At 38.6% G+C, this 12,999-nt stretch overlaps 1 protein-coding gene across 3 annotated transcripts in view; it reads left to right on the forward strand.

Annotated features, from left to right (window-relative positions):
• Positions 1-319: 319 nt before the first annotated feature.
• LOC103713094 (sodium/hydrogen exchanger 8) overlaps positions 320-12,999 on the forward strand; it is a 49,187-nt gene continuing 36,507 nt past the window's right edge. For 2 of the 3 annotated variants that reach the window (XR_003386897.2, XM_008799878.4), the window contains exons 1-9: positions 320-819; positions 2,707-2,757; positions 2,882-2,973; positions 3,827-3,904; positions 4,082-4,239; positions 6,737-6,838; positions 6,917-7,034; positions 7,588-7,640; positions 7,720-7,785. Coding sequence is in view for 2 of the 3 variants with exons in the window: in XM_008799878.4 (XP_008798100.1) it covers positions 624-819; positions 2,707-2,757; positions 2,882-2,973; positions 3,827-3,904; positions 4,082-4,239; positions 6,737-6,838; positions 6,917-7,034; positions 7,588-7,640; positions 7,720-7,785 (914 nt within the window). In the remaining variant the exon portion in view is untranslated. Of the gene's footprint in view, positions 820-2,706; positions 2,758-2,881; positions 2,974-3,826; positions 3,905-4,081; positions 4,240-6,736; positions 6,839-6,916; positions 7,035-7,587; positions 7,641-7,719; positions 7,786-12,999 lie in introns of those variants that run through there. The other variant, XM_026807192.2, reaches the window with a different exon arrangement.

The following is a 12,999-nucleotide window of genomic DNA, read 5'->3' on the forward strand; positions in this document are numbered from 1 at the left end:
TTAATATCGATAAATTATATTAATTAATCAATCTGTCATTATCTAGGGCAAAGTGAGCGCGAACATCTGGATCCATAAAGGACGGGGGTTGCATCTTTGGCAAGAAAGAAGGATTCACCTTCCTTTGCGCGAGTCCACCGTTAGATCTCGCACCAGACGCTTTGAGATATGTGTAAACGAAGTTCGGAGTGCTTTGAGAGCCGTGCATGGAGCAATCCAACGGTCTAAGATCAATCATCCTTTCGCACGAAAGATACAACAGGAACCCATCGCTGTAAGGATGGCTTTGTTACCCTCTCAGGCCAGTCGATTTAACCATCCATCTCTCTGAATGGAAACTCATGCACGGCTCCTGCACCCAGAAGGGAGCCTGACATCTGTCTCCAATTTCTTCTTCTTGTTCTTATTCTTCTTCTTCTTCTCTCCTTAGGCGGTTTCTTGCCGACGGATCATAGCCCCCGCGCTCGGTTTTTCTCGCAACCCCCTCCCGCTCCGGCCGCCTTTATAAAGAGAGCAGAGCGCTCTCTCGGTCTTTCTCTCGGCGGTGGACTGCCGCCGGGCGAGCTATTTGCCGGAACTGCTAGAGTTGGGATTTGGGGCCGCGTGTCGCGCTGGCGAGGGGAATGGCGTCGGTGGCGGAGGTGCCGCTTCCCTACAAGGCGGTCGGAGAGGGGGACAGCGTGCCGGAGCCGGACGACGCGGTGGTGTTCGTTGGGGTCTCCTTGGTGCTCGGGATCGCTTCGAGGCATCTCCTTCGTGGCACCAGAGTTCCTTACACCGTCGCCCTTCTCGTTCTTGGCATCGGTCTCGGATCTCTCGGTTCGTATCTCTGTTTTGAGATTTCTTTTTGACTTGTATCTTTATTTTGACTTCCACTCGCTTTAACGGGCGTTAGTGAGGTGCCCATGATTTCTTGATCTTTGGGTTGCTTGGATTTCTCTGTGAATCTGGGGTTCTTTGGATTTTTGCTGGACCCGTGGCCAAATATAACCATTTTGAGTCATTAGATGGGCGAGCATATGATTTCGTGAATTTTTGGATTATGAATTACGTGGATTTCTTAGTGAATCAGGGAGCCTTTAGATTCTTGATGGACCGGTACTGATTATTTTTCTTGATTTTGGGAGACATCCTTTTTTATGTCCGTGCGATGAGTACTGGCAAACAATAAAAGCTTGAAACTTTCAAGAAGTCGGATTTTATGTAATTTTCAGAAGTGACTCGATCAAGGAGAAATAATAGCTAGTGGAATGAAATGAGACATTTAAGAAGTCCGATTTTCATGCTATTTCAGTATCACAGAATTCACAGATCTTGTTTTATGGCATTGACTCTTAATTTAGATGGGCAGCTGTGTATTTCTACACAAATAGGATTTATTGGGTTGTAGTCACACCAGTAAGAGTCCAGTTGGACTTTCTATCTCCTCTCTCCCTCTGTTTTGATGCACACAGAAATAAACCATCATTTTGCAAGGCTGATAAGACATGAATGTTGACTGGTAGTTCTCAAAACAAATACTTAATTACGAAAAATGAAACACTTAATGGATCAATGAGAAACTTTTGAACAGGGTTCCGCTGCATGACACATGTATGCACATGGTATGCCAGAACTGCTACGTGAGCAGAATTAACTTTGCTTGTTGTGCACGTGTAATAGCTGTTTCTTGTTCCCAACTGAAAGGACTTAAGTTTCTGAGTGTACTTACAATGAATAGAGTATTGCAGGAAATTTTTAATATCTACTAAGCCAACTTTCACCTATAAATCACCTGGAAAAATGAGGGGAGGTTAAGCAATTTGGGCCGTATTTACTTGAATCATGAATTTACACACACTTGTACCATGCAGAGTATCTTATGTTATCCAGTCAGGGTTATGGCCTATGACAAAATGTATATGATTGGGATATCAACATTCTAGTCTTATTCTCATGCTCTATCGAATGATAACAAGAGAAAAAAAAAAAACTTACTATATATCAGAATTTAAATGTGCATGAGAAAAATGTTCAAAACCATAAAAAAGAAAAACAATATGAAGTTAGCTAGATTTGATAGGATTGTGAACCACTCCAATGGAGGAGGTTATGGGTTTGAATGCACTTTACATTTGAATTACTCTCTTCTCTCCCCTTCCCTCAAAAACGGAAAAAAAAGAGAGAAAAACTAGAGTTGGTAGATTTTTGATGTCTCAGTGGATGCTATTGGTGAAGACATATAGAGGCAGGTTTAGGTGCCATTGTTGCATCCATATTAGGGTTCTAGCGACAATTGTCCAATCTGTCACATACATGATCCCCTTGCTTCAAGAACATTTATATTTGACAAGCCATTCAGAATGTTGTTAACTTGCAATCTGCAACCCCTATCAAATGCTCTTTCATTTATAGCATACAATTTACATCACTGCTCTTAAACATGGATTTTTAGCAGGTCCAAACAAGAAGATCATTTCTACATCATCTTTCACTAGCTTAATATAAGCCCAAATTAAATTAAACTCTAATGATTCCAACCATAAGATTAGTTGTTCCAGTCAGTCAAAGCAAGCTTTTTTGCATTTCCAGATTGCCTTTCATTTTATTATGTGATGTTACATATTGTACCAATCATTTGTTTATGTGTTTCGTTTTTTATGGTTTATTGTCTTTTTTCCTTCAAAACTGGTATACAAAATTTGAACTTTTATCATTTGAATTCAGAATATGGGACAAACGATGGATTAGGAAAACTGGGAGCTGGCATTCGCCTATGTAAGTCTAAATTCAATTGTTAACAAATATAAAGCTTTGAGCACATAATGGTTAATGTTAGCAGTGTGACAACATGCTGGATATTCAATTTTTTTATAATACAATTGATCATGCCACAATACAGGGGCAAATATTGATCCTGTTCTTCTATTATCTGTCTTTCTTCCTGCTCTTCTTTTTGAGAGCTCCTTTGCCATGGAAGTGCACCAAATAAAGGTATATTTCATCTTAACCTAACAATGATGTGTAGAAGTTCATCTCTCCATGTATGTTTTACTTTGGGACTTGAGAATCATGATTTAATATTATAATGGCTGATCGTGCAGGAACATGGTGATTTTTATGCTTGTTTTTTCAGTTGATTTTATTTTGATCATCATCTTGATGAATAGTTTAGAGAGAATGGAGAGTGCATGCCATTATATGTTGAGCATTTCAAAATATCCTGATTGAAGAGCTATGAAGATTGATAGAGAATCCATTTGATTTACAGAAAGTAAAATGGGTTGACTCGACCGAATTTGCATAGCTGATTATGGATATTGTGACCATGAAATATTGAGTCAATATCACATGGCGATGCTGGAAATATGATCACAAATTAATATACTTTGTTTGGGTCCTGTGGCATATACTACTTGAATGTTATTTCACTTGGAAAAATTCTAAACAGTTCATGACAGGTGTATATGAGATAATACCTCACTGACAATTCTCGTTCCGATATAACGTCATTTTTCTGATACATAATGGTGAAAATATAATCCCCTGGCTTATGCGCATTAGATAATCTCCCTTTTCCCAGTTGTTGTTTTGATACTTCTTTTTCAGTGTTGAAATCAGTATTCCCATAAAACTTGATTTCATAATTTCTACTGCCTTTCTTATCTAACACTTGATTGTTATATTTACTACACATCATACATAGGTATAATATAACTTACTAAGATACCATAAAACTTTGTAGATGCTTCATATGATCTCTTGACCATTTATAAGCAACTGAGTAAAATGGAATGTCCTGACAATTGTTGTAACTCAAACTGACATTAGATGCCTGTTGATACAGAGATGCATGGCACAAATGCTACTACTTGCTGGACCTGGTGTGCTCATATCGACCTTTTGCCTTGGAACTTTAATTAAGGTATGCATGAGAAAATGAATGTTTGAAAGAGGGTATATAGTTAGAGATTTTACATGGACACAGGCTACTCTTATGCCCCCATTGTTCCAATGACGACCTTATTTTGCGAGCTTCTTATACTTGACATTGATAAAATTGAATCTACTTCTGCTCTGCCCTTGCAAAACTATGCTGCAGATCACTTTTCCATATCACTGGAATTGGAAGACATCGTTGTTGCTGGGAGGGCTTCTTAGTGCTACAGATCCTGTTGCTGTTGTGGCTTTACTGAAAGAACTTGGAGCAAGTAAAAAGCTGAGCACAATAATTGAAGGAGAATCCTTAATGAATGATGGGTATATTCTTATTTTCGATATATATCTTCTTGGGACTCAAAGTCCATTTTGGTACTTTTCTGAGTTTTGCTTTGTCTGAAGTTGCTCTATTTGGATCGCAGTTTTTTTTTTTTTTTTTTGATTGATGATTAAGGCATGCTTAATTTAGCAATATTCTGTTGAGGAGATGCGGAATTGCAGTTTCCATCAGTGGGAGCAAGAATCCATATATACATTTAGAATAGACTTGCCCACATTATTGAGCAAAGAAACATAGACGATTACCATTGTTATCAGTTATATTGTATCCTCAACTCACTGTACTATAAGCATAATGAAATGTATAAAATAAAACAACATATGATTTAGTTACTGAAGGAAGCAGAAAGGAGATGAAAAAATTGGGAAAAACAGGAAAGACTGAAATGTATAAAATAAAACAACATATGATTTGATTATTGGAGAGGCTTAGTTGAGTTGAGTTGAGTTGTGTATGATCTAATTATTGGAGAAGGAAGCAAGAAGGAGATGAAAAAAAGAAGGGAAAAAAGAAAGAAAGAGTGAAATGCTTGAAGGTTGCTCATTATCTCTTATTTGTTCAGATCCTCTTCTTTTAATGACTTACTGTATTCTTATAACTTATATAGATTGACATTTTACATCCATTTGATGCAAGCAATTTTCAATGACACATTGTTCTGATTGTTCCACTGATTGCATGTAAATACTTTAGTTTATTTCCACCCCTCTAGATGGTGATCGATTATCAGGCTTTTAGTTTTTCTACGTATCAATAGTGTAAAGATCAAGATTCGTAGTCTCGGTACCAGACCTCGTACCAGTAGCATGCTAGTATAGTGTCAGTACGCCCTGTACAAGGTCAATTTGGTCTATCAAGACTTGGTACTCCCCTTGTACTGAGTCTTTGTTTGGAACTGATACACAGTACGATATGCCATGTACGGGATGGTATATATCAATACGGTGAGGTTAAAGATAACAATATATCATGACTCGAGCCTTTTCTCATTAATATAAGGTCGTATTGAACACACTTTTGAGTCAAGAAGACTTCTTGGGAAAATTGAGCAGATTTATTATTTGCTTTGACCTTGATGGCCTCTGTATAAGAAATTTTATGAACTTCATTGCTAAGGCAACTTTAGCTCTGCTAAAATAATGAAGCCAGATGGCAAATTAAAAGACCTTCCTTATTGGTTGCACTTGTATCTTACATAACCAAGAAGTAATCGTCTGATTATCTAGTGAAGTTTGATAAAATCTAGATGAAGAGGGAAGATGACAATGTTCGACATGGACCGTAGATTTCAAACAAACATAAGCCTTGAACATTGCCCAATCATTAAAAAAGATTTAAGCCTCAGAATATATTACTGGTGCCAGATGTGCCTGTACCATACTGACACATGGTATTTTTCCTCTTTTATTATGCCGGCACCAAAAGATGTACCATATCAGTACTGTTCTATATTGTACCATAGAAGTAAGGTACAAGTACTTGTATAGATACTTCAACCCTTGCTAAGGTCTAAAAGAGGGTAAATAAATATGCTTGGATAATTGTTTTAGGAAAAAATCATGCATGCCACGAATCTAAAAGTAAAGAGATATAGGTGAATAGCCAACAAGAATTATGAAAAATATTGTGTTATGAAGTCTTCAAGTTAGGTTACAAACATGATACAAGTAGGGGAGGGGGCTACTAAGGAGCTTTGGATGATGAAATTTATTTATAGAAGATGCTAGTAAGCTGGAAACAATGCATTTCATAGTGAAATTGTAAATGTTATTATAGTTTGATTCTATGAAAAGACTGCTGCTTTGGTCACTTCATGCATGCTGATCATAAGGCTCGTATGTTCATAATATTCCTTCAAGGAGAAATTGTGAGAAGGGTTGGTTGAATGAAAGGTACGAACTTTGGTTGGAAGAATTAACTTTTGTGGTTATTAAACTATATGACTAAGATGTGGTTACATATCATTCTCTTTAGAATTAACTTTTGTGAGGTAACTTTGATTCAAGAATCTCACATACAAATTGCCATATAATTTTGGGAAAATGCTAAACAGTTTATCTGTAATATGAAGGACTATGTGATAGAGTCGTTAAGAAAAGAAATAGGGAGGTTATGCACATTGAAAAGAGTAGAAGCAAGTCCTGTGGCAGTGTCCATGTAATTAAGAGAGGACAACTGGGCTTATAATCAGAGATGTGATGGCTGACCATCACTATATTGGATTTTACTATCAAATATATTAAGGTTAATGAGTTCTTATCATGAATTAATTTATCAAATAATCTAGTAAATTTAGTAAGATACACCTAAAAGATAAAAGAAACACTGCAAATACTGACTAATCATCTATTATGTATGCCATGTACATGATTCCTTTTAATATTTGATATACAAAAAGAATCATGCACCAGCAATCTCCAAGAAACATCAGTTCTCTCACCTTTACCTCATTTAACTGTAGTACCCTGATTTTTCCAGAACTGCGATTGTTGTATTTCAGCTGTTCTACCGAATGGTCCTTGGCCAGACCTTCAATGTGGGAGACATCATAAAATTCTTATCACAAGTTTCACTTGGAGCGTAAGTATTCGTTTGTTGTCTGATACATGTTTCCCACCAAAATGTGGTGATGATTATTGTTTATATTTTTTTATCCAGAGTAGCTATGGGTCTAGCTTTCGGAGTAGCATCTGTACTGTGGCTGGGCTTTATTTTCAATGACACAGTTATAGAGATTACATTGACTCTTGCTGTCAGCTACCTTGCTTTCTTCACTGTAAGATACACCTGTCTGTGATTTCCAGTACATTTATTATTTACAGTGAATGGGACACTTTTCTAGGAAGCCTTATAGCAAGATGCTTATCTCTTATTTTTGAGATCCAAATGCTTCCCTCATGTTTACTTTAATATCTTCATTTGAAAATTAAGTTATTTATCAGCATAATTAAGGGCTGACCTACAAATGGGATTTATGCGTACAATATTTTTTGACGGGAAATGGTTAGGGAAATTGATTGTTAGAAAGTTGTTACATCATTTACAGTCAGTTCTATTTGAACAATGGGATCTTCCATCCAGACCAGCATGTCATTGACATTGTTCATCTAAGAGCTAATGCATCTGCTATATTTGATGTAGTTCCTATTTCTTTTTAAAGGGCGATATTGGTGTTTTCCAGGAAAAACACTACTTGGGCTCACGTGCTCATACTAATTAACCCTTCATTTATCTAGAAAATTCGTTGTATTATATTTATGCTATAAGGATAGCTTGTTCTGAATTTTCAGTCCTTGACACTTGCATGACTTTCGTCTTTTACTTGCCAGGCTCAAGATGGGGCAGATGTTTCAGGTGTCTTGACAGTAATGACTCTAGGAATGTAAGTAAAATCTGTTTTTCCAATATGTTTTCTCTGGATTTATGTATATTTTACTTATGACTTCATGTTGTGTAGGCAGGTTCTATGCAGCTGTTGCAAGAACAGCTTTTAAGGGTGATGGCCAGCAAAGTTTGCATCATTTCTGGTATAATATATATCTTGTTGTTTTTTTCTTCTATAGTACAATGAACATCAAATGAAGCTTTTTCTAGAATATAAGATTCTGTATCACAATCTTCCCCTTTTCAAAGTGATTAGCTTGAGGTAAGTCACAGACAGATTCGGTGCATCCTTGCACCTAGAATGACATTCATAGCTGTTCAGGTGGCTAGGAATTGTACTCCAGGATCAAATGATACTAGTGTGGTTATTACTCTAGCCATTAAAACAAGATTGCTTGAACTTACACATGTTTGAACTTCCATCGAGTGATTGCCTGAAACATTCACCTCAAAATGCAATATGCTTAAAGGGAAGTGTTTTGTTATCCATCAATGAAGTTATAGTGGCTCAACCGCACCATGTATGGAGCTAACTTGGTTAGGGGGGGTTTACTAGTTAGCTTAGGTTGTTTGATGACAAATTCAATTACTTGAATTTATCCCTACTAGAGTAGAAATTTGATCATACATCAAAAATTGCAATAAGGTGGTTTATCAAAATTATGTGGTTTTGTAATTGCACAAATACATGAGTGTGTAATGCAAGGTATGCCGTACTGGCCCAAATCGGGCGGTACGAGGCTGAACCGGTACCCAATATGGGTGGTGTACTGATACTCGGTACGTCAAAAATTTTTTTACTGTACCGTACTGACACTATGCTAGTGTGGCACCTGTATGGGGTCCGGTATCGAGACGGCGAATCTTAGTGCAGTGTATATATATTTGCATATATACATATTTGTATGATTCGATTGGGGAGAAGGAAGGTTTTCTTCAACCTGCTTAACTCATACCTCTTAAAAAAAAAATAGAAGATGGAGGAATCTCAAAAGTAGGGCTTTAAGTCCCCTTTTCTTTCATTATAAAAAAAAAACGAGGTACATAGTCTCTATTTATAATGCGAGGTCCGCTCTTACGCAATTTAGGTCATATTTCTCTTTCTCATCCTAGTAGGACTCTTTTTTCTAAAATAGACATTTCTAGTAGAAAAAAGCTAAAAATCTCGAGGAGGTAGATCTCAACTTTTACATCAACTCTACCTTCTGTCGCTCTGCTTGATTATTCTCGGATAGAAAGCTACGCCCAGTCAAAGTCTTATCCGAAAAGGAAAATTTTGGTTTGACCAGCCTGTTTTGAGATCTAAATGATGGAATTTTTGCCTAATTCAAGCTCCTAGGAGGTTGGCCCAAAGTTGTAGATCTCGAAAAGATACCTAATTTCAAAAAATAGATTAGCTCAATTGAGCATCGTATGACCATATTATGGCCTTCGGAAGTTTGGCTTGCGACTCGGCTTCCTGATCTGGCGGATCTTGCTCTTGGAACAAAGTAGTCCACATCGAGTTTGGTGATCCTCCTGGATTAGGGCTCTCTCTCTATTTAGGAAATTTAGCTCCCGCTAAATCAAAACTGAAGGTGGAAAAATGCCTGCTTTTTCGTCTCGCAGTTGAACCATCTAGCTTTGCTTGGAGGTGGTTTCTGGCATAGCTCTTCTTCGCTCTTGAATCTCAACAAACCACTTATTCTGCTCCTGCATCTGTACTTCATGGTAGGGACTCTCCTTTCTGTCCTTCTTCGTCGATGATGACTACGATGACTCCTCGATTTTGATCTCAGTAGATCGGTCAATGAAACTAAAGAATGAGAGCTTGGCTTCTTATAAGTAGTATTAGATTTTCGTACCATCATCACAAACTTGTTGCAAGCATTAACAAGTCGCTTTGCTTAGGCTGCAATTGCAAGGTCAATGTTACCTTGTGTTTAGGAGGCATTGATCGTAAACTCCTTTCCATCCTTCACGAATTGATACTTCTTTAGACACCAGTAGAAGACTGCATCTCGATCCCAAAGGTATGGGATCCCAACGATAATCTAGCAAACATCTAAAGGAACTACTTCAGAAGTTACCTCGTCGACATAGCTCTTAGGTTATAGCGAATTTGAAGGTACACTACTTCGTGATCTTTAATTTGATGTCCTATTGAATTCAACCAAGAGAGTGGGATGTGGATGAGGCTTAGTCTGCAACTTCAGCGTTTGAACTAGATTTTCAAATATGAGGTTCTTCTGTCTTACAGAATCTACAATTGCCTCAATCAAGGTTCGCCGAACTGATACCGGAATCCGTACCGGTCGACGCCCAGTACGGTTCGGTACCATACCGAACAAGTACGGGTTGGATGTGCCGGTTCATGGACTGGCACGCCCAATTGTTTTTAGACTTTTTGAAAAAAATTAATTGGTAATCACTCTTTTTGAACTTTTTCAATGAATTTAAGTCTAATTTGATTTTTTTTGATTTTTTTATGTTTCTTTGATGTTTTTCGATGTTTATATGATTTCGATTTAACCTAGATGCATCTTATTGCTTTAAAATAATACAAATCATAAAATGAACAATATAAAATATCCTCAAATCAAGTAGTGACGTGAAAATTAAAAAAATAATACAATCAATTACATACATTAAGTCTAACATACATACCGATATCTAAAATCGGATCGAGCGGCGATGCCTCTTGTAAATATCCGGATCATCAGCATAGTCAGGAGGCACATCAGCCCATCCCTTTAACAAAGTGGCGTAATCTTGTATGTTTATCCCATAAGGAACGCCCACCAGCTTATAAGTGCTCTCGGATCCTTTGCTGAAGCTATGGCTCAGAGGTATCCTCGGCTGATAATACGGGTGTGGTGGGATCCATCCGAATATGCTGGCAGCAAAATCCGACTCGTAAGATGCTCTGGGTTGTGCAGGATAGTCACCGGAAGATGCCTCAAACGCACCATATCCATATCCGTATCCGTATAGGTCATAGGTTGTATGTGGCTGCGGGTAATAAGATCCACTATACTACTCGAAATCTGATACGTCTATGGATCCTACTTTACATACGAGGTTATCTGCAGCTGCATCGTGCCTCCTAAATGGCCTTAAGGAGCTCATCTCCTATACGCAATTATATCCTTGTGGGCTCTACCAGATCGTGCACCATGGTCCCTATCTTTTTTTTTTGCTTTGACGGGGTTCCTATCCTGTGTAGTATGCATAAACTAGGACTCACTAGTGAATCGAAGACTATCCTGCGGCTGTCTCATAAACAGTGGTCTTCTGTCCTCTATTCCCTGGCCGACAGATTCATGATCACTAGAACTATCATCGCTGCTGCTTCTAGTTTTTGAATTTGAGTGTACTGACTCATCCTCAACACTCCATTAGGGCTGTAGGTGCCTTTTGTTTTTGTTTTTGGTGTGTTAGGCAGCTGTCTTCTTACTCTTCGTCTCCCTCTTTGCCTGGTTATGCTGCGAGGATGTATATCGCCCTCCTGATCAAGTCGACCGGGTAGCGTAGTGGTCTCGTCTAAGCATCTCTCGATCATATCTCTGAGAGGATGTCTCGAACAAGAAGTCATGGGGTGACTGGCTCTTCTGTGGCTGTGGCTGATCAATTAGAAGAACTCGTAGAATATTGCGCTCAGCCCATTGCCCTGCATCGACTCTAGCCTCACTGGTTACAAAACTGGCCAGTCGTGGAGGCGATCCTCGCTCATTAAGCTCTGGCTACTGCTGCTGGCCCACAAGACAACTGATCATAGGATCATCTTCATCATCAATGAAAGTACTATGGATTGGATCTATATATTTGAGCTCCACTTCCTCTTGAATGCACTTTAGTCTCAACCTCAGATTGTAATGAACATATACAGGGTCATTGAGGCGCTTCTGTGTCAGACGGTTTTTCTGCTTGCTGTGGATGAGGGCCAAGGTGGACTAATTGCGCTCACAGCCACTCAAGGAGACCGTCTGGGAAAGGATCCGAATAGCTAGCTGCTTAAGATTTTTTGCGGACAGCCCAAAATTAATCCACTCTCCTACTTGATCAATTATCTCCTCCATCAGTTTGAGGATGTATGCGACGTCATGCACCTGATCAGAAGCGTCAACCGACTTGTGGAAGAAAGTCTTCTTATCACAGTATATCAAAATGTTGATGCTGTCTGGTAGGACCGGTCCAACCATCACAAATCATAGTCAGTCCATATGTGGGCCACTTGCTCTTGTAGGAGGCAGTCTATTTTCCTAGCTTCTTATTACTATCAAGAAGCTCACCGTAAATGTCCTTTGAGCCTAGAGGATCTATACTGGAACCGGCAATCTGTATGGTAGAAACGACAGACCTGTTGTACGTATTGTTTGCCACATTCGCTGGGATGTAGCTGAAGTGGAACCAGGGTCCAATAGCTCGCCACATATCTTTTTTCTTATCCTTATTTAGCATTGAGTTAACCCTCTGCTGCTTCGAATCTTTGTTGAAGAAGGCATGTCGATCTAAATCATGGATTGCTGCTGCTGGTGGAATCTTTGGATGACTTTTTTCTGCTACCAAAAGTCCCTTAACATAGACGCAATCCGACCACCGTCTCTGCTGACGGTCTTCCTGATTGAGGTGGTCTTCTGAACTCTAGATCTGGCCTGCTGCTCGTAGAATCAGAGCCCAATTTGTAGTACGAGGGCCCAAATCGAGCCCTATGTTTGGCCACCTCATCATGCTGCCACTGATTATCCAGGCTTGCCTGCATGGCAGCCTGGATTTGTGCCTTGTCATTTGGAGCAGACACCTTCTCTGACTCCCTGGAGTGACAGGAAGATGGCTCTACTGCTCGACGGTCCACCTTCGCCTTTTTCTTGGCAACCTTCTCCTTCGCTGCTTTGAAATCAGCGAAGTGCTTCTTCATCTGCTGCCGAACCTTATGTGGATATTTTCGGCACATAAATACGTCAGAGTAACCACCAGCTAAGTGCTGCTTCAATCTGATTACCCCTCTTAAACTATGTTGCATCAGTTGCACTTCCAATAGTGCCGGCTCGAGAGTATTTGCCCATGATTCCAGCCAATATCACGCTTTGGATCTTTTTTCCTTAATGGCTTTATTCTTGCACGTTTATCAAGTATGCTAGTTTATCAATTATTTAAAAATAACAAAATTAATTTACGATGAAATTTTTTTCTCAAAAAATGCACCGGATTTATCTAATACATAACACTAATTTTTCTTACTTTTTAAAATATTTATATATTTTTAATAATTTTTAAATTTAAAAATATGTTTAAATATTATAAATTCAAAAAAATATGATTTCCACCTCAGAAATCACTTCTGAATTATGTAATATGTGCTACTAATTTTTCATAAT

Source organism: Phoenix dactylifera, chromosome 6, assembly GCF_009389715.1.
Source record: "Phoenix dactylifera cultivar Barhee BC4 chromosome 6, palm_55x_up_171113_PBpolish2nd_filt_p, whole genome shotgun sequence".
In the NCBI taxonomy this organism is placed as follows: domain Eukaryota; kingdom Viridiplantae; phylum Streptophyta; class Magnoliopsida; order Arecales; family Arecaceae; genus Phoenix; species Phoenix dactylifera.